Genomic DNA, 22,959 nt, shown 5'->3' with positions numbered 1-22,959 from the left:
TCAAAGGCTAGCACAAACCTGCTAAGAGGACATGCCCCGACTAACATACTCCCTATGGTTGCAATGAAGAAAAAAAAAAAAAGAAGAAATGGACGAGTCCAATATCACTGAGAGCTGGAAAGGTAGAGATAAAGAGAGAAAGAAATGACAGATCAACCCTTGTGTTCTGTGAAACTGTTCTGTGTAACTAAGGCACAACAACAGAACACAACAGAGATTTCAAAAAGTGTTTCTTTTTAACCAGAAGTTATCATCAGTCCTTAGGGTGACAACCTTTTGGTGAACCGTATCTTGTGTGGTAACATTTAAGTCAAATATTATAGATTAGCAGTCAGAAAAAGAAGGAGGACACATAGGACCTGTGTGTGGTGCTGTTGGAAGTGCCATCCCCCATCATGTTTAAGAAGCTATGACTGTTACAGACTGGCCCTGGCGAGCTGCCCTATTCTCTACTGGCCGGATCTGGAGTCTGGAAAACCTGAGAATGAGGCTGAATCACCAGCAATGAACTAATAAAATAATGGGAACAGATATTTCTGTATGCTGTGGACTGACCACTGAATAACAGGGGGTTAAGCAGCCCACTCAGTGAGGAATAAGAGAGTCTGTATATGTGCATCTTTACATGTCCTAGCACAGACCAAGCATGACACGGAAGCTCTCCACAGCATATCATCTGAGCCATGGGTCTGGCAAAGATAAACCAGCTATTTTGTTTATCCCTTAAAGAACAACTATTACATTTACTGGACCGCTCTAAACAGCAGGACAAAATTTAAAAAACCTATTTTGTTTTACTTTCACAGAAATTTATGCCCACAAATCCCTTTGTCAACAAGGAGGTTGAATAAACGTATATATAGATCCAATTATAGCTGGTGGCTGCCAAATTAGATCCTTGAGAAAACAGAGGAATCTCATGTTCCTTCAGAGCATTGCCTTAATGATCTTTCATGCTGAAAGCATGTGCTTGCTCTTCGTTCATTTTATACATCCATGCTCAAAAACAACACAAGGGCTACGTACAAATCAACTCACCACATGCACGCACATCCTTGACTGAACAAGCAAGGTACAGGTGACTCATAGCACACGAGATATTTTAATTGGCTTCCAGCAGCCGGATATGCGTTTGTGGTCTCTCTCACTGTCCACACACTCATTGCATCTGTGGATGACGGCCAGTTAATAAGTGCTACAAAAGGCCAGCTTTAGAGGGATGTGTGCATGTCAGAAAAGCTGGACACCAGGTGTATTCCTTTGAATTAAGACGCTCATTCAATGTCTTGGCTACTCCCGCTCCAGTGCTAAGAATAGCACTGGGTCCAAAGATTCTATGTATTAGAGAATCACACTTCTCTGGTGGGTGCCAACGAGTCTCAACCATTTATTTCCTAAGTCAAAACCATGTCAGTTGTCAACTAGTGTGTGGTTGTGCCTCAGGACTACACAATGTGTACAATATATTTGTAATGAGAATACTACTAATACATACTGCTAAAGCATGTTAACTGTATTAATGACCTAACCATAATTAAAATAAATTAATAAAGACAAAGCTCAAACACACTTTGAACAGGAAATAATTCTCACTACTTTCAACAGTCTGACAGTGTGACTCTGCTTTCATTCATTTCAGATTCTGCTTTTACGCCTAACACTGTATCTTTCACAGTGCAACGTGAGCAACACATTAGTTTACTTCAGTTATGGCTACTGTGTCTACACAGGAGCCAGATACAGTGCAAATGTAGGTCACCTGCCTTTTGGAAGCGCTCAGAGCCCCATTCACTGTTTCTGTGGCTATACGCATAAACACAGGAAAACAGACGAGCGTTCATGCTTCATGACGTGAGTATGTAAGTATAGCATGCATGTGTAGAGTACTGAAAAAAGAGAGCATTTCTGCTGTTAGAGATGCAACGGTAAGTGCATCTCTAACAGCAGAAATGTGGTGACAAAGCACAAAAAGCGCTTTTTGTGCAGACAAAGCTTTATAATTAGGTCTGCCTAATATTCAGGCCAGTATAGTAGGCCAGTATATATATATATATATATATATATATATATATATTTCTTTAATACTGAAATGCTGATCTGACAAAAACGAAATCGCTTAATAACTTATAACCAAGCTTGTTATTTTTTTAGATTAAACAGTTCATCAGTAACATAACATAACATAACATCATAACAATTACATAAATGTATCGGTGTTAACTGTTAGATGCACTTCTATACTTATGTGGTTATATTATTTTGTGTAATTCTCCACTTAAACTACTTCTGCATGATTGGGTTAAAGAGCGACAATAGTGAAAAGTAAACCCACCAGCAGAGCTGCAGCCACAGAACCATCCTGATGTCACGCCAGTCCAGAGCAGCTGTGCAGCACCCAGTAGTTAGGGCACCACTGTGCAGGGTTATTGAGGACACACAGGGCCATGTTTCTCATTTTATCTATTTGTGTCTACTCTGTATGATGTTGCAAAAAAACATTTTCATTGTTTCTTTTTAATGTCTGTTGCTATGAATTTAACAGCTTCGGGGAGATTCATAATTTCTGCACAACATATTTAAGCTCAATTGACTATGAACAGAACATTGTGTTTGTTTGCATCAAATTGGAAAATTCAATCCATTTGACAAGCTCCAAGCAGAGATTTTTTGAGTACGGAAAAAATTATTTATACAACAACTTACTAAACATTTTTGTGATTAAGCTGCTGTAATTGTCTTTATGTAAAACAGGCTAAATGTAAGTGGTATCATGCAAACAAGTCTAAATGCATCTGTGGTGTTATCACTGTAAATTAATTTTAAACTGATAACACCACAGAAAAAGGTTTATGCCTAGAATTGCAAATAACCATTGGCTACTGTCAGATAACCAAAGGTCACCTCTGTGTTATGCCTTCAGCAGCTTTCCCACCACCTTTTCTTTGTGTGGACTCTTAGGGAAGCTCAACAGCATAGCACTCACATTTGCTTTCATTTGATTAATGCACATCTGGATATTTGCATCTGTGCCTCAGATTAATTAAAAGATAAAACAAAGGAGTGCATTCTGATGCATTAGCCAGGGTGATAATAATCATGATTTAGCCCAGAATGAATTGTGAGCCTTCACTGAGATTTGATAATTGCTTGATTTAAAAGGCTCTTTCTATGCTCAGCCAGTAGAACACACCAGAAAAAAAGGGTCTCAATGGACAAATGGGAAACAAACAAACAAAAAAAAAAAACAAAAATTAACACTCTCGGGATACCAGTATTAGCGTAATGCAAGAGTGGTTTTACTGCCAGACATGAAAGAGAAGACAGGCTGTGTGTGCATGTGTGCCTGGGGGTTGCGGGGAAATTGGTTTATGGGTTTGACAGACATTTAAGGGGCATTTGGTTGGAGAAATGACAAGGAGAGATGTTGTTGACAAGCCTGAGGTGACAGGCCTGGCATTAGGCCCACCGAGTGGCACATAAATGCAGTGTACAATATCAGTGCAGTGGTTTTAATTGAGCACGACTTAAAAAAAAAAAAACAAAGAAAAAAAAAACCTGCATTTACTTGAGAAGTCCCCTCTTTGAACAAACAAGCTGCAAATCCTTCAGTGCCAGCACAATACTACAGTCTCAGTCATCAGTTCCAATTGACTCCTATTAAATTACTACCCTCCTACCGCAATTTCATCCTGTGCTATAACTGTTGGTTATAAGATTTGCTTGGCAGAAGGCGCAGCGCAGTGCTCGCTGACAAAGTCTCATGTTTCAGCAGAGGAGCACGGAAATTGGACAATAAATATGCAAAATTAAAATGTATCGAGCGGAAAAAAAGCAGCACTGTTGACAAAAGAACACCGCATATGACATAGTCAAGGGATATTTAAAAAAGTGTTCAGTGTTCCGAGAATGGAAATCCCTTAACACACACACACACACACAAGCGCGCACACACACACACACACACACACACACACACACACACCTTAGGTTTTCATTTCCTTTAGCTCTGCAGAAACACCAGACTCTGTTTTGCTGGTTTAGTCTACTGATACTAACCTCTGTTTCTATGCCATTATTCCCTAAACCTGACATACACTGTGCTCCTTACTCCTTTTTCAAAATACATGGAATATTCAATGAAAAGCAACTGCTTCCTCAAAGACCTCCCAAATTAAATATTTAGCTTTGATGAGTGCCATAGCCTGTATATGGCTGAAGCAACATAAACTAGCAGTCGAGTCTTACCAGCTGTGGAAGGAATCCTGTTTATGAAGCACCAAAGAGAACCACACTGTCCAGAGGAATATTGCCTCATATTGCACCACAATAAACACATCTACAGTAGGAAGATGATTCCATTGAACAACTGCTCTTCAGTGGCAACAATATTTATGCCAAATGATGATCGTAGTGTCAAAGTAATCACTTGGGAATTCAGAATGCGGATACATTGCCCATCCCCAAAGATTCAGAGCACTGACACTGCTTTGTGCCTTTTCTGCTTTTCTGACGCAGCTTTGCTCTAGCCGCTGGGTTTGTGATTATATGTGTGTGAATGTTACCTTGCAAACTGTTTCAATATCCCAGGGCAGGATGCTTTGTAGATCGATGACCTCACAGGATACTCCCAGCTTCTCTTGAGCCATATTGGCCACTTCCCTCAGCACATGGATCTACGTAGAAAAAGATTGTGTTAAATCTAATGAACTAGTGCAGTGTATAGTTTAGCCAGAGTTTAATCTGTGCTACAAAATAAACTCTGCATTACATTTGTTGAGCATTACACTGTAAGTGTTTACATTCCAAGAGGCTTGCCCAAAACAAAATCTAAGGTGATGGATAATAAACATGTAAATTTTCACATTACTTCCAGATGCTGAAGTCCTGCAATATTTACTGTAACACAAGCACAGCAAGCAAGACTGTGCATCTTTTTGAGTGTTAATACAATTTTAAAGCTGGTGCAACAAGCCCAACAAGCAAAGTAACAATTATGTAATAAGACAAAAAAAAAAAAAACAAATCAAAAAACGAACATATGTACACTGCCCACAAAGTCACACACGCTTCTGCAATGTCTCAACATTTATTCCTGTCCAGAGATTCATTCTTTTTTTGCCAAGATCTTGTGTTGATGATAGGTCTTCTTCAGCACATCCCAAGATTCTCAATGGCGTTAAGGTCTGGACTCTATGGAGCCAATCCATGTGTGAAAATGATGTGTCATGCTCCCTAAACCACTCTTTCATCTTGGAATATGCCTGTGTCATCAGAGTAGAAAAAATCCACTGGTGCAAAAACCTGGTCATTCAGTATATTCAGGTAGTCAGCTGACCTTTTTCTTTGGACACATAACGTTGCTGAACCTAGACCTGACCAACTGCAGCAACCCCAGATCATAGCACTGCCCGCACAGGCTTGTACCATAGACACTAGGCATAATGGGGGCATCACTTAATCAGCCTCTCTTCTTAACCTGATGCTCCCTTCACTCTGGAACAGGGTAAATCTGGACTCATCTGAACACATGACCTTCTTCAATTGGACAGTTCTTAACCCAGTTTTATTAGTTTCAGCAAACTCCTCAGATGTTTTCTTTGCTTGATTCATGACAATAATTTTCTGACATGGTTGTTTAGCAATGAGGAGCTACTCGTTGCATCAGTTAGGGTTTAATAACTTGTTTCCAGCTAAAACAATCATCCACGCAATGATTATCCTTTGGAAAGCTCTTACCTATTTGCTTAGTTAAATCAAGGTGGTGACTTTTCTTTTGGATGCACATCTTGTGTCAACAGTGTGGAGTTAGAATTAGCCCTACAAAGTAGTATGTAAAATATGTGCAGTGGTATCCTTTTTTTAGAATTTTTAAAAACTCCTTTACAAGCAATTACAATTGCTTTGAATCTTCAGGTCTCCCCATAGATATTATGTAGAGTACAAGTCTGGGTTTTGGCAGGGCTACTCAAGGATATTCAGAGACTTGTCCTGAAGCCACCTCAGCATGGTCTTAACTCTGTGCTTTGGGTCATTGCTATGCTGGAAGGCGAAACATCGCTGCAGTCTTTGAAATTGTTACACAAATGGCTGCCTGCACATGCTCACAGCTCACAGCACAGCCATGCTCATACACTATTTTTGGCAAAGGCCTTAAATTAAAGCCGATAGTCTACACTTAAAGCACAGTCCTTTTCAGGCACTGGACACATAATATTGATGGCATTCATCAATTTATTGATCATCATCAATCTTGATCAATCTGATTCTTACCTGTGTTATTCAAACACCGTTTAGTTGCGGGCATTATTGGCACCTTTTCAAATAAGAACTTCTGTGATCCTGGTTGTTGCTCCTTTCACACTACTCAGTGCATTTCGTTTTGTTTTTTGTTTTATTTTTACACTTAATCTGCCGGAGAGCCCAGATGAGTGATGAGATGAGAAGGTGAAGTGCCATTTCAAACAGAAGAGCCATGCTTTCCACTACTTTGCTGTATCCTCTTTCTTCTCTAACCACACTTCAACAACAATACGGTTTTTGATGGAGATGTTTTCCCCTGAGTGACCTCTGACCTGCCATAATGCTGCATGTACATTACAGTCTGGATGAGCCTTTTAGAGTGGGTGTGTGCAATCAAAGTCAGGGAGGAGTCCTGGTGAGTTAGAGGAACCTAGATACAGGGCTGCAGATAATAAAATCTCTCGGATGAAAAGGAAGACAACAATAGGAGGTGTGCAGAAGAAATGTGGTGTTATCACTTGGAGAGCCCAGAACAGCCTTGATGTTGTGAAGATGTCTGGGCTGATACAGCCACAGACTGTTAACTGAGAAACCCTGCTGGGACAGAGGGGGCTTGTGATCGACTTAAAGTTAATCCGCTGCTTGCCTCTATGGCTTTAAATGACATTTAATGGAGATGAGACCAGGCACATTTTCTTCCTGTGGCCATGGAGAATGATCCAAAGATAGATGACAACTTAAGACTGCTCAGATCACCCATTGCGAGGGCTGCCAGTGATGCATGGAGTTGGGTACCTGTGTCCCCCAGGCAACCAAGGTGACATCGCTTCCTTCCTGTAGGACCTCGGCCTGCGTGAGTGGGATGGTGTAAGCCTCCACGGGAACCTGCTCCACTGAGAGGAGAAAAAACAAACAAACAAAAAAACACACATACACCGTTGTGTGAGTTTATGAGTATTACATTCAAGTCAAACAGTAAAGTCAATGCTGAGCACATTCATCCATCATTTGAAAACACAGTTTGTGGTTTTCATGTAAAATGCTTAGATTCCAAACTGACCAGACCTCTATATGACAAACTGGTGAAATGACAGATTGTCCAAGAAAACAAAGTGTCTTCTCTAGAACATTTCAACTGGCTCATTTCAGTTGCTTTTACATGTTTTTTTTTCCCAGAACCTCATCTCAAACCAGAGGCCATATGTGCTTTTATCAGCACAATCTACTGCATGATCTAATGATAACCTCTGCCAGCTACAAGCCCATAGCCGTGACCATTAATCTTGATGACAAAACATTGGTCAGATGGGACATCAGTCAAAAAAAGGGGCCACATATATGGGACATGAGTCCAAAGAGAGAGGAGAGTCGCAGCCAGCCTCTATTCGAACCAAAGTCCAAGACAAAGTGCATGTAAGTGTATGGTTTGAATAATAGTTAATAATGTCTTGGAAAAGAGAAGCACAGGCATGGAATTCATTACAAGCAAAAACTTATCATAAACTGAAACTGCCATCACTTTTTGAGCCTATTATTAATATTTATACTGCTCTGACACAAAATACAATCACTGAAATGTAGCATTTTAACTACCTTTAAATCTTGTTCACAATTTTGGCTTTTGCCACAAAAATGTGCAGGGCACAAGAGTGTGAGCAGATTTTTGGGGAACTAAAAAGCTAAAAGCATTCTTAAATGGCAACACATGAAGTCAAAATTACAATTAGGCAGAGTAATTATACCCTGGGCACACAGGGAGACATAGAGGCCTTTCTGGAAACCTTCCATGATCCTTTGGAGTCTTCAAGAAGTCGTAAAGGAAAGAAAAATTGTCCATCTCAAATTATTGTGTTAAAACAACATAAAGGGCTCTGGTGAAACATATGCAATTCCTGGATTAGCCTTCCAGACGAGACAGAAATGTTAAAATTGAATTTCGAAAACTAGGTTATGGTTTAATAAGTGGAATCTCATGCCTTAAAAAACACTATGTGTGGTTTTTAAACTCCTGCACAAGAAAGGAGAGGCTGTTTCAGTTAGAAACATGACTTCATAATCCAGGCAGACATCATTAGACTGTGGACCTGGCATGAGAGCCAGTTTGCTCTGTCCCTTTAGGAAAACAAAATACCTACCAGTGCTTAACCCCCCTATGTGAAGCAGATGAGTGATTTGTTACACAACTGTCAAAAGATAAAAAAAAAAAAAAAAAAAGGTGGATAAGATTTTATCCAGATACAAAAAAGGGAGTGGAGCTATAAAGTCATGAATTAATTTCAATGTGATAAAAACAGGCCCAGCACCTGACAGGCCCCTATCACAGCTTCTTAAGAATGTACCTTACTGTATTTTTTAATTATTCCACGTAGAAATGTTGAAAGAAATAACACGATGACCATACATACAGCACATTACTGACGATCATATCAGTCCCCAGAGGGCTAATAAACCATGACTATGACAATAAAATGTCAACTGAGTGCCAGTACAAACAAAACACTGCCAAATACCCAGACACCTGCTCTTGGCTGCCCTGTTGAATGACATTGATCTCATTCATGTTATCATATTCACCGACTTGCTCTGACAGAGCTCTTTGCATTTTCCAGCACAGGGATAAAGGGACCAATTAAACGTCAGTCAGTCCTTTAAGTGAGCTAATCAATCAGCTTGCATCAGTTACTGTCCCATATTTGGACTGTTTTGTAAAGTTCAGCTCGTTTGTAGTTAAGAGAACATACCTTTATTATTTCAAAGCAGATTTGTGGACGTTTATTTGCAAGAATAAATTTCAGTGCCAGTTGCTGCTCTTTGCAGATGAGTTGGCTAAAGTGGGACTCGTCACTCACAGCTATGAGATCAAGTACAGGCAGGGTGTGGAAAACGTGGAGGCTTTGTGCAAAGAAAAAACAATCTCTCCATTCATGTTGAAATAGAAAGAAAACCAAGGAGAAAGTTGCCGACTGCAGCAGGCAGCTTTCGAGGTGGTCTCCTGTTGTAAATAACGGGGGGTAAGCATCTCTGAAAAGAAGAAGACCTTTTTACTGTTTACTGTAACTACTCTGCTCACAACCACCAGGCTGAAGAACAGCTTCTTCCCTCAAGATATGAGGCTGACAGTTTTCATCCTACTGACAATCTGCTCTCATGACTATTATCTTACACCAGAGTACTGCTCTAATTTATGGTCTTTACAGTACGACTGGACATTTTGGTGCACAAGTGTAATAAAGAACCGGAAAGTCTAAAATAAAGGAAGTTATTGTGGCCAATTAGTTTCTTAGCACCATCGGGTTTTAATGTGTCTGAGAATAATCAGAAAATCAAAAGGTTGTGTGAACAGCAGTACATTATTGGTGTTAGCAGATAGCTTGCTAACTACAGTTTTGTCGCTTGCTTTGTGTAATGTTAATTATATCAATACAATTTATAAACTCTGTGTTTAGTCATCTGTATCATCTTATTGCAGCCAGTTGCCATGGACTGGCTAGACCTAGATTCTGGTGTGCAACCTGTCTTTTTTAACTTTTCTACATGTTTTTTTTTTTGTGGTTAGTCTTCAGCTGCTAGAAACAAAAAATGTCATGGAGATGCATGGATGAATTTTTGCTCTGGCATCTCACATGTGAAAACTTCCACAGAAAAGAAAAAGAAACAAGAAGAAACAAACTGGGAGAAGTGATGGATGGAGTCACTCCCTGTGAGCTGCTGAGTGGTTTTCAGACAACACTGTAACATAAAAAATGTTTTGGACAATGATCACTAACCTACTGCCATAATTGAAACAGTCTTAGCAGTCAGCAGTAATATTTCACAATATCATCTGGCTCTTATCAAAGAGGGAAACTAACAAAGCTTATGAAAATCAGAGGCTTTGCTTTGAGGCTGGTAGTACCAATCTGTTCTGGTTCTGCCTTTCATCGATGTAATGACCTCAAACATCATCTTCAAGCATCCACAACTGTCTTAATCATAGATATCAAACAGTTTTCATGTAGCCATGGCAGCGCTGTTTTGCAGGAGTTGCTAACAACTGTTATGGGTTCATCACAACTTTGTTGGAAACCTTTTTGCATGGCAGACAGCCCAAAGCCACGCTAGTCTTAGTTTAACCATGCTACCTCGAACACCGATGCTCCTTTCATACAGGCGGAGGGGGTGGAGAGGATTCAGCTCGGCATGGTCAACACTTCACAGCCCATTTAGACAATCTGCTTCACACTTGTGATCCTGCTGGGCTCGCTCACATTGTTTGCAGTCAAGCACATTTCTTTATTTATCTTGTCTCACACCTCTAAAAGGGTGGACATTTGCTTTCAATAAATAATCCAGAAAAACAAATAGAGGGTCAGCGAGGCTGAATGGTGGAGGAAGCTCCAAACTAGGGGGGCACAAGTGAACAAAGCTAACATGGCCTTGCTTTTAAGTTGACTATTGAATTCTAGTCTCATGTGATCCAGCTTACCTGCTGCTCTGTACAGGATCTTGGGCTCAAAGAATATACAAGGGTTCTCGTCAGCGATGCAAGAGAGGAGCAGCCCCTTTGCCTGCACTGGGCCACGAGGTATTACAATCTGAGGACCACAAGATGCACTTCATTAGATTTCTGTTTACTGCACACACATATCCAGTGCTATGATCAGTTTTATGAATGCTTTATATTAATCAGAAGAATAAAAAGATCTCTGTAAGGAGTTTGGCTTCAGACAAAATTGAATCTAAACTCTTCATGTCAACTGCTTGATAACATTTCTTATCTCTTCTTCCTTCTGGCATCGTAGGTGGCATTGGTAATTGGGGAAATCACCCAACACCAGACCAAAGCTGAAGCAAACCTGTCAGATTGTATGTTGGAACCGGCCCTGAAAAGGATGCAGCAGTGCTGATATTATGCACAAAGATTAGGATTTATCAAGCTGACCTTTGCTCAGAGGCGAGATGTGTATTGCTCTCAGTGACTGAGACTGTTACTCACAGTGGACAAATTGCAGCTGTAAACCATATGATATGGAGCTTTTAGGAATAGGTCTGCTTAGATTTTTTTTTTTTTTAATGTGGGATGAATGTTATATTTGGCATTTCAACTTACATTTGTTTATTCTGTGCATGTGCTGTTAATTCCATCTCAGTAATACCACCAGGGTTCAAAGCAAATTGTACTCTAGGTCATACATCTGTGAGCAAGGAAGGGCTCTGTATCCCCACCTCAGGGAATGTTGACACATGCAAACTCAAAGTAGCAGTTTCTTTCTTGTTTTGCAGCTTGAGCACCAAGTTTATACCGCTCATAATCAAAATGGCAATGATGCACAACAAAGTTGTTTAGACACATCATTTATCCCTTTAAGACCTGGTAGCTCATTAAAACGATATCATACTGAATGTGGAAGTCGCTGACTGAATGAAATACGCGATTGCTATCGTGCTATCGTGCCACGATAATACTTGGTCATTGCATTTGCTATGAATGGCAGCCTGTTGCAGCTCCAGTGCAACACTGATATTTAAAAATGAGTTATCAGTAGGCGTAACACTTGTTATTAAATAAATAAATACAACTGTTCAAACATAAAACGTACACGTGCATTGCACCGTTAGGAGTACTGACAATGTCTTCTCTCCATGCTGCATGTATTAAACCTGAGACCATTTATCACACTGAGATTTTGATTCTCTTTTGAGCATCAATCTTCTTATGTCTCAACTCTCACATTAAGACAGAAAGATTTCCAAGATAATAATCGCAATGCCAAGCAACAGAGTTAAACTGTTTATCAGCTGTGAGTATTTTGTGTTTTTCCACTATCTATGGCTAAATCTGTTTTTTGGGTTTGAGTAAAATGCGAATGACTACATAAAGACTATCAGCTAAAATGTAGGCTGCAGGCTGCACTATGTTGAATTTAAAGTAGTATGAATGAAATATGTGCTGGTTCAAATTCATTCAACATGATTTTCTCTTATTGTAACTATGCTGGAGCCAAATTGCTTACATCATAATTTCGAGCTACACTTTATGCATACTTCATTATGTGTGTAGATTTAATTTTAAATTGATGCAACAGCCATGTCTGCCCATGAATCTACATAAGTAGATTTAGAGTAGTAACTCAAAATGATGAACTGAAGGGAACAGCCAAAATACTTTCAGCCAACAAAGAAAGAAACAGAGAGTCCTCCTACTCCTCATGTATATGAGGCAGGATTAAATAGTAGTTCTGTCCTTGGTTTTTATCTAACCTACCCTCTTTGTCACTTGTTCCTTCACCGTTGCCTTACCTTCTCCAGTAACTGTGTGATTTACATTCGCCTATATTACAGCATTCCTCTACATAATTGTTGCTATGTGTTATGGTATGTGTTATGTGCGAGACGTTTTAAGTATCTGGATTTATGGCTGTCAATTCAATTCATGAGAGACAACAGACCTGCAAAACTCTAAAGGCTCTAAAGTTTTTATTTTTCTTTCTTGTGTTATTTTGTGGAAAATGTAAGGCCTAAAAAAATGCAATTTAATTATACACCTCTGGCTGTGCGGACAACATTCAAGTAAATACAGATATAGATGGAGAGATATGGATGGATAAGAACTTGACGTGGATAAGTTTTTTCTTGTTGGACCACTGACCTTCAAAATCATTTGCTTACATTCTGCACTTTGTTTTTCCCCCATTTATCTTCAATATTACGCATTAACATGGGTATATTAACTGACTGAAAGCTTGGACTGCACCCTGCACCTTGATGTTCTGCCAGAATACTTCTAATGTCATTTGCGACATTACAAAGCTGCACAAACAGCAACAAACTATAGCAATACAGAGAATAAACTAGTCACGGTCTGCACTGCATGTCTTACCTTGAGGCCAGGGCAGTGGGCAAAGAACGCCTCTGGGCTTTGAGAGTGGTATAAAGATCCGTGACCAACACAACCCCACGGAGCCCGAATTGTGAGTTTGCCACAGTCGTACATGTTGCCAGAGCGGTAACGGTACTTGGCTGCTTCATTGACGATCTGGAAATACACCAATATGATTCAGGTTAATACAACGTAGGAGTTATGAGAAGATAAAGATTTACTGAACTTCGTGTGACTTGTGGGATGTCGCAGCGGCAAAAGCAGTACGTTTCAGAATGTAAAAAGAAGGGGAAAGAGCAATATCTACTTCTACTTTTATGAATTAAGACCACACCAGTGGAGGCTAGATCTAGGCCTCATGTGCTGAGCCATTCTCTCAGTTATTCCCTTTAAGGCCTACAATATTTTTAACGAGCACAGTCACCTCAAGTGTCTGGTTTCTTTTACCCATTTTTACAGCTTGTGATTCTGGGCGGCCTCCAAAAAGGCGTCCCAAGTTTTCCTACCTAAAACTCAGGTGGCCTGCTAATTCAGCTTTTATGTCTCTCTAAGGTCAGTTTGGACTGCATCATCTTAAGTGAGAGCACAGACGGGGAGAGACCACATTTAATCCATTTTATCTCTAAATCGTAATACAGAGCCTGTTAGAAACAAACTCCATCGTCACATACTTGGTTTTATGTAGCCTTGACATAGAGTGGACATTTATCTTGCGGAGTAGCAGAATACACAGGATGACACTTGTGTCAACATGTATGCATGGTAAAACAGCAGTGCTGCCCTCCGTCCTGGTCACACTGTAAGTGCCACATTAATCTTGCTCAGGAAAAAATAGAAAGGCATTGAAATGACCTTCTTTTGTTTAACATATTTAGACTGTAGAATATGGTACAATATTACATTTGAGGTTGATTTACTACAACTGTTGCATGTAAGAACAATTGCTACAACTGAGACTGAAAACAAGTTAAAAAAACATAAATCAGTGGTCATATTAGCAGTCAGGGTAGCAAATGGCATTTAATACTTAACACCTGAAGACATGTTTGCAGCTTTTACTAGAAAGCCGGATAGCTTCAACCCAAAAAGAACACGGATGGGGTGAATCATATTATTTGTATCAGACCACTAGGAAAGGTGTTAGGAAATAAAACTGTAGTTAATAAATGTGAATATTAAACATCTGATAATATCTGCCTCAACTGTTTTTTAAACTTTTAAAGGCTGTTTTTAAGTTTTCCTCTTAGGCTTCACAGATCAAACATAGCCACTACGTGTCTGTTATTTGTATTTAGGCAACTTTGATATGATCATCACTCTATAGAAGACCATGGGAATAAGATATAACCTGCCTTAATAATAACAATAATAGAATAATAAGCTCATCTGTTATTCCTTTGTTCATATGTTTGGGTGATGCAAAGAGGAAATATGATGTTGACGTGCAGGTCACACTTTTCATTTGGGCTTCGCTTAAGCCACAAGAATAGTTTTACACTTGACAATAGACAAGTATGGTGTGAAGACCTTTTTTTAATAGAATTAGTTTTTTGATTCCTCGAATTCTTGTCTATGCACCCTGCATAAGGAGGCTGATGCAGAAAGGAATTACTTTGCCCAAATCTAGCCCACCTTTTCTCCTAACAGTGAACAATTAATCACTCAGATAAACCACCTCAACATTAGAACAAGATGCCCATAGAAGATAAGTTCCTATGCAGTAAGAGACATTAATATTTCTTGTCCTCGTCTGCATTTTGACTTGTCACAGCAGGAAACGCACTGGTAAAACAGACATTCACTGACAAATTGTAACTAGCTCACATAAAAGGAATGCAGTCATTTTTTTCAGTTGTCAGTTACACCTGTGCTTTCCTGGCTTTGACAAGCCGAGACGTCCGCCCTACCTGGTCAAACGCAGGAAAGATGTAGTCGGCGAACTGGATCTCAGCGATGGCTGTGGCACCGGCAGCTGCTACACCAATACCAAATCCCACAATCCCCTGCTCACAAAGAGGGGTGTTGAAGACTCTGTCCTTACCTGGGGTGAAAGAAAGATTAGGAAGCTGGAGTACTTCTGTGACAACAGTTTACCTGAGGCCATGTTGTTATATTCATCAAGGTGCGCACTGAGATTTGCTCACAGTCTCTAAACTTACATTTGCAAAATACAATTAAGTTGGCCGGTGAAAACAAATCAGATAAATAAGTCAAATCACATGCTGCAGGTTTTATTTCATTTTATCAAAGAGGTTTGTAAATTAAGTGACAAGTTGTTGACTGCTCCTCAGCTGTAGTTAACCAACTAACCAAAGCCTGTGATGCACACACATCCCCCATGGAGTTATGAAGAAGAAAAAAAAAAACAATTTTCCACTCTCCACCCTATAATCTGACAGAGCCGCAAGAGTTAGTCTCTAAATTTGGATTGAGAGTGTTATTTCTGCTCTCATCTTTGTGTATTTGCCAATCTAGTCTTTTTCTGTATTTCTGGGAAGCGTGCTTCTCAGCAGTAAAAATCTGCCCTTATGTGCCCTGCTCTGTGCACTGAAAGTTCAATTAGCAACCACAGCACCACAAACCCTTGGAGGAATGAACAATTAAGTGATCAAAATTTATTGCCTTGCCGCTCAGACTGAAGCCAACCTCAAATATGCAGATTCATGTGAAAGTGACAGTAAATAACACGTGTGCGCTTCTGTGTGTCATCAAAGCAAATGAGTAGTAAGGCAACTAATGGCAAAAAAAAAAAAAAAAAAACACCCACAGAGCATACACGTAACACAATGTGTAAATATCAGATGCATCCCTGTGCTGATGTTTTTGCCTCGGCCTTTCACACGAGTCTAGAATGCATTTTTAAAATAGACGACATGTTTGTGTAACTTTTATAGTCTGTGCTGTCTGACACCAACACTGCTTTCAGTGAAAAAGGCTAAAAACACCAGTGAGAGAAAGAGAGAGAGCCAGTCGGAGCACAGAGTCAATGTGTGTGCTGTTGTTTTCAGGGAAACAGCACTCAGAAGTAGCCAGCATCCAGCGGCGGGAGAGCTGGATGGACCAAGGTAAATGCACCCGCCTTGTAAAAAGCCATTCACGCAGCGTCCGCCCTGCATTGGCCTGCATTAACCTCTGTTCCGTACAATGGCTGCGGGTGGCAGAGGTGTGCACCATCCTTTTCAGTAGTGAGAGGGATAAAAACAGCTTTGACGCCATCACTGTACACAAGGATGAGATGGAAAATAATGATCCCTCTCCAAAAGGTCAACACTTTTGACGTCAATGAAAACAAAAGCCAGCTACTGTAGGATGGATCCGAGACAGCACATAATGAAAACAAGAAATAAATACCATTCTGTTGATGTCCAATTATTTTACATCATGAACAAGAAAATAATTCAACTAGTGTTATTGTTCAGTTTATATATTATGTGAACTGATTTGGAGTTAGCTGAAGAAACAGTGGGACAAATAGGTTGTTCCCAGATTTGCTGAAAAACACTTTGATAAAGACAATGTGTGTCCTCCAATAAATGTTAACATTACTCAATTTCTCTTCTAGGCACCAATCTTAGAAATATAGAGAATCGACTTTATTCAGAGTGCTGCTTGATGCTATTGTCTGGTAATTAGAAATGTCTGTCCTAAAAGAGGTACATTTCTATAAACCTAAACTGGAGCTACCATCTAGTCAGGTTATGACTTCAGGGTAAATCATCACTGAATGAATAATAGATAGATACATTTATAGTTGCTTCAGTTTTGGGTTGCTGGTTTTGTGCACACTGGCTCTCTGTCTGTCACACTGTCATGGCTTCTCAATAGTGTGTCTAAATAGTCTGAGCCCTCACTGACGTTATTAGTAACACCTGTGCGTTTCCTGCCGTGACAAGTCCAAGCGTCAGCTGGGAAGAAGAACACAGCAGCAGCTTCAGTCTCATGTAGTTCAGTGATGATTAGCCTGGTACAATCTAAAACCTTAAACAACGGCCAGCACAAAAAAAAACATTACAGCATAATGCAAACTAATGAAGTGGCACTGAAATACTATCATAACCACTGAACAAACCAATATCACATCATAAGATAATGCATAACGCCACTATATTGCAAACAGAAGCTTGATAATTGCCATAATGTTGAATTGCCATCTCTCTGACTCTAAACCTTTATTAGAGCAGTTTTACTAGCACAGATGTTGCTACTAACCATAACATCTGCTCTGTTGCATTTAGGTGTGTGAGGAGAGTCAACAACAAACTCGCACCAGTAAGCTTTGTCATACATTTCATTGTGTTTAATCGTGTAAGACTATCTTTGCAGAGTGCAAACAGATCCTTGTGGTCCTCCAGGTGAACAGTGAGCAGTAATATGACCTCCCAAGAGAGCTGGCTGGTGAGACACTGTTCACATTCCTATGCTGCTCCCTAGTGGCAAAATCGTGTAGAGCAGCCGTGACAACAGGTTGCTGACAAGACAGGAACATTAAATATCTCACCATATTTGTCTCTCAGGCCAACTGTGCATCGGAATACTCCACCAAAGGCAACATCCTCCCCGAAGATAACTGCAAATAAACAAGACAGAGCAGTTGGTGTATACTCCTCAGCACTAAAGAAATCCAACCTGAAAATTACAACATGAGATGAAGGGGGAAAAGAAAATCTGCCAGTGCAGTCTCAAGGGGCTTGACAGTTTTGGCATAAAGCAGTGATTAAGAAACATTTCTTACATTACAAGTAGGAGGCTGCTGGTTCCAAAAGTTATTTTTTCCCCAATTTCAGTTTTGTATTTCAACTAAAATTATCCTTAATGCAGTTCGGATAATGTAACCATCATAAAGGTTTATTTCCACCAGTTCTAATGATTTTGGCACGGTGGACAGCTCTAAATGTTATAGCCCTCGGCCGCCAATACTACGGAAACAACGCCTGTCAGAAGTGCAGTAGTAAATTCTAATTACTTCACTGTTGAAGTTGTTCACACAACATGACACTTTAATGGCTGAATTTACCTGGAATTAACCCATTCCAAAGATAAGTTGATTTAAGCTGCAGGTGTTGGTCGTTTTTCAAGCTAATGATTTAATGGGGAGTTTTGTGGCAAACCAAGCCACAAAAGAGCTCAAACTATGACTCACCGAACACTGTCTGTGGGAAAAAGAACGGGGATTTTTACTTTTGCAAACAGGGACACCAAAAACAGTTTGAGGGTTTCATTTGAAAAATTAAGGTAACTGTTGGAAGTAACAGTTCATTACAATGAAGATACAGATAAGATTTAAATCCTTAGCCCAATGTCCCTGCAACCTGTTTCATTAATTCCATTCAGCCATGACTTTATGCTACACCTACCATGTTACATTGTCTACTGTAGCTCTTAAATATTGGTCCCAAATTGCAGTACTGTTACCAAGATTGTGCAGGCGCAATCCGTGCAGCAGTCTATTGCTGTTGCTCTCTTCCTTGTGATGTCTTTTCTTTAATTTATTTCTGGGACATATGTAACTCGTTTTAGGAAATCAAGTTATACTCTCTGAGATATTATTATTATTATTATTATTATTATTATTATCTTTGTTTTTACTTCGAGATCATACTTTCACTTCGTAAATCCAGTGCGCAGCAGCAGCTTCATCACCATGAAGCCAGCCCCTTTATTTACAGCTGGGATCAGCTGATCGTACGGAGGACAGCCAGCATAAAGGATTTAACCTTGTCAGGGACTTTAAACAGTCCCAATAAGATCAGAAGGAGGACAAAGAGGGGATGCAGGGGAGGCAGAAAACAGCGAGGGGGAAATAAAGAACTCTTGTGCTGGAACTGGAGGCGAGAGGAGAGCAGTAAGAGGACAGGAGGGGAGCTTGCCGTTTTCAATAACAACAGGTGGTGCCATCCTGGTCATGTAACTGTGAAAGAGAGTGCCTGTAGCTCTAATATTGAACTACTAGCCAGAGTTTTCCCACACCATTATTTCCCCCTTGCTGTTTACGTTCCTCCATCTGCTGATGCTGCTGCTGCATGTGATGTCATAGAAACAGTCACCACCAGTCTGCAGACCAGACACCCTGACACCTTCTTTATGATCTTTGGAGACTTTAATCAAGCCACACTCACTAAGACAATTCCAGCATTTACCGAGTTTGTGAGCTGGCCCCCCTAAGAAGGAGAGACATGTATGCTAATGTTAAGAGGCCTACAGCTCCACTGCCCTTCCTGCTCTGGGCAAGTCTGATAACAACCTGGTATATTTCCTCCCACAGTACACAGCTTTGGCTCAGAGGCAGCCTGCCACTGTTAAAACTGTAAAGAGGTGGACAGAGGGGGCAACAATGCCCTGCAGGTGTGCTTTGAAGCTACAGCCTGGAAAACTTTTATGAACACTCACGTACCCATAAAAACTAGAAATTAAAAAACACGCAGGTTGACACTCCCCTGATGTTGTGGGTAATGGACTACGTCCGCCTGCAGCACTGTGTGTCTTCAACTCAACATCAATAAAAAAAAGGAGCTGGTGATGGACTTTAGGAAGTCTGGGAGTCCTGTCATCCCTCTCTGTATGCAGCGGGAGGAGGAGGTTGTATCTGAGTACAAATACCTGGGAGTGTTCTTGGACAGCAAACTGGACTCGACTAAGAACTCAGCAGCACTGTACAAAAAGGTTCTCCTCAGATACTTTCTGAGGAGGCTCAGGTCCTTCAACGTCTGCAGCACCATGCTGCGGATGTTCTATGAGTCTGTGGTTCCAGTGTCATCTACTATGCTGTGGTCTGCCAGCATGAAGGTGGCAGATCAGGAGGGCTGGCTCTGTTCTGGGGGAGGAGATGGATCCTCTACATGTTGTACAGCATGGTTCACATCAGGCAGTGCTTCTTGAAACCAGTAAACCCAAAACTGGTGTTTATTCTTAAAGGGCAGGGCTTCTTCAGCAACACATCCAATATCATCCCACTGATTAGACTCAAGGTTGGCTCACTCCTGGCTCCAATTAGCTCTTGGAGACGTCATTAGGCTAGAGATTCACATACTTTTTCCATCCTGCACTGTGAATGTTTACATGTAATGTTCAATAAAAACATGAAAACATAAAATGTTTGTGTCCTATTATTTTCAGCAGCTGTGTTTTTGTATTTTTGTGACTTAGATAAAGAAATTAATGCAGAAAACCATGGTTCACAAGGTTTTTCTTGCCACTGTAGGTGAGAGGAGGATGCTGTCTAAACCTCTCAATCCTGGACAATCCCTCCCACCCACTACGCAGTGTGCTGGGAACTGACCATCATTATTTGAATCATTATTTAGGTCATATCTTCCACCCTGAACTATTATTATTGACCTATTTCTATCCATCTTCACATATTCTGTGTATATATTGAGGTTTCTGTATTGACGTTATTCTGTATTTGTGTTTGAGTTTTCAGGTAGGTTGAGAAAAAGTAACAAAGCAAAACAATTTCCCCCTGAGATTAATAAAGTGTTTTGAATCAAGAATTATGTAAGTATGAAAGCCGGTCTCCTGTTTTAGCAACCTACCTGCTGTAGGATCACTGGCAAGCGTGTTATCCAAGGCACTTGTAATTGACTGGAACAAGTTCATCTTCTGGGTGGGACCTATAAGATGCAAAAAATTAAATAAAAACAGATCTGACAGGTGCAACAAATTAGTGTCATACACAGGCCATTCAGAATTAACACTAAACACTACACTGCTGATAAATTTTAAGTGATCATGTGAAGTGTGATTACAAAAAACTGCAATATCTTCTCAATACTAATGTTGTCTCTCTGCAACTAGTATAAAGCTCGTGAAATTTGTGAGTGGGAACATTTTGGTCAAATGTGCCGCTAGATAAGCAGTAAGCTGCTCAAACCTTGTTTGGGACAGGCTCACACTACCACAAACGTGTTCCTTATTACTGTCATCATACAACTAGTTATGGCCTAAAGGCTAGAGAAGGTTGACGGGTCAAGCACTGGTCCAGGAGGATTAAACCTGGGTGGCACAGTACCTACTGGAGGGCATCACCTTCAATAAGTACTGTAGTCTCCTTGAGCAAGACCCTTAATCCTTTCACATCAAGTGAGATGGAACACAGTTTGTTTCACACTGAAAGGGGAAAGCTTCACCTTGATAAGCTTTTGGAGAGCAGTTTAACAGAGGACTCAGGAGAGGACTTCAGTCACATCAGAACTACTCTGGAGCCAATCGTGTAATATGCAACCTGACACAAGGCTAGTGTGACATCCTAAACCTCCAGTGCACAGAAACCGTGAGTGAGCTTTTCAATGAAGCAGGAGATACATACAACAATTAAACCTCTGAAATGAACAGTATTTGACATCTTAATGTTCAGTAGTGAGTAGATCTAAATGCATTCTTTTGTATCCTGCTTAGGGTATATTTCTATATCCTAAAGATTGCTGGAGCACATGTTTAAGTGCTTTTCTGTAGCCCTGTATCAACTGTGCAGTGAAATGACAGCGACCTAACGTTATCTGCCTCCAGACAGGTTTGACAGCTGAACAGATGGTGCAAATAAAAAGCTTTCATATTTAAAGCTTTCAGAGGGGTTTTCTCTAATTAAAAGATAACATTAAGCTGTTGAAACGTCCAGCGCTACACATTTATGTCGTCTTAATGTAACGTTAGCTAGTTAGTGTTAGCCACCGGCTGGCCAGCCGCTCACCATATTGTGTCGGGACGGGGTCAGGCTGGTAGGTAAAGTGTGCTGCATGTCGTCGCTGTGTTTTGGCCCGAGAACTGCAGCTCGGTGACAATTTGAGCAGAGTGGCTCGAAAAGAGCTGTGAGCCCCGGTGACAGCACCGGTGATGGAAAGTTTCGAGTTTGCTCCTCGGATGAAAAACCGTGCAGCAGCCGCCATGACTGTTGTTATGTCTGAGCAGGAAGGGCAAAATGAATCAACGTGTGAAGATCGTCTAATAGTGAGACAGGACACCTTCTCTCAGGAAAACTAAACTACATTATCAAGTAACGGGCCAAATTCTAACCCACTTCCGGGAAATATATGGGTATATGTGTGTGCATGTGTTTCACATTAACCTGACACACGATGTGGGGTTTACTGAGTTGAATACACGAAAGCATTGGCTTATGTATTTCATAATAATAATAATAATCTTTCTTGCCTCCAACGATGATATTCCACAGAGTTTTGAACATTACATTTAGCAATGTACCTCTGTGTTAGCGTTATAGATATATATATATATATATATATATATATATATATACAGTAATCGGTACCAATTTATCTTAAAATACGCGAGAATTACTTTATATCTTGTAAAAGTCGTCGTAAATGTTAAACAATAACTCGGCTTTCTTTGGTACTCGGGAATAGTGGCAGAGTGAGCGCTCCTGTTTTCACTCTCTACGCGTCAGCCTCGTTCGGCATTCCACTGTTGTGATTGGTCAGAAAGGAGGGCGGTGTGCGTCGCGGAGATTTGATAAACGGATCACATGCGCGCTGCAGCAGGAGCAGGTGGAGCGCTGTGTGGATCTGTGTGACTGAAACACAGCAGCACTGCAGTTTCACTCAGTTGTCTTTCTTTACAAAGCTGCACGATGACTCCGTGACGCGAACTGAAGTCCTGAGCCACATGTTTAGTATGATGGTCAATACCTAACATTTGGTCCCCTGGTGTGGCAAAACTGGATGAATCATGGATCAGGGGCCAGATTAACGCCTCACAGGGCCCCAAGGTGACAGTATGTTGTTGGCCCTTACTGACTCTCACTGTACAATTATTACATTATTTGCTTAGATACACAGAATCTGTGAAAAACAAGTGGAAAAAAATCACAACATGCTTCTCACATGTGAATATAGTATAAAACT

At 40.4% G+C, this 22,959-nt stretch overlaps 1 protein-coding gene across 1 annotated transcript in view; it reads right to left on the bottom strand.

Annotated features, from left to right (window-relative positions):
- The window catches only part of bckdhb (branched chain keto acid dehydrogenase E1 subunit beta), a 49,102-nt gene extending 27,094 nt beyond the window's left edge, over positions 1–22,008 (bottom strand). The window contains exons 1-8 of the mRNA XM_026372433.1: positions 21,786–22,008; positions 20,632–20,709; positions 17,598–17,666; positions 15,007–15,140; positions 13,100–13,255; positions 10,706–10,814; positions 7,036–7,133; positions 4,563–4,673 (exon numbers count right to left, since the gene is read on the bottom strand). Of these exons, the coding sequence (XP_026228218.1) occupies positions 4,563–4,673; positions 7,036–7,133; positions 10,706–10,814; positions 13,100–13,255; positions 15,007–15,140; positions 17,598–17,666; positions 20,632–20,709; positions 21,786–21,981 (951 nt within the window). The 5' untranslated portion in view covers positions 21,982–22,008. The remainder of the gene's footprint in view (positions 1–4,562; positions 4,674–7,035; positions 7,134–10,705; positions 10,815–13,099; positions 13,256–15,006; positions 15,141–17,597; positions 17,667–20,631; positions 20,710–21,785) is intronic.
- Between the last annotated feature and the right edge of the window lie 951 nt (positions 22,009–22,959).

Source organism: Anabas testudineus, chromosome 16, assembly GCF_900324465.2.
Source record: "Anabas testudineus chromosome 16, fAnaTes1.2, whole genome shotgun sequence".
In the NCBI taxonomy this organism is placed as follows: Eukaryota; Metazoa; Chordata; class Actinopteri; order Anabantiformes; family Anabantidae; genus Anabas; species Anabas testudineus.
The sequence above is the reverse complement of the archived record's forward strand: the minus strand, read 5'-3'. Positions and strand labels throughout refer to the sequence as shown.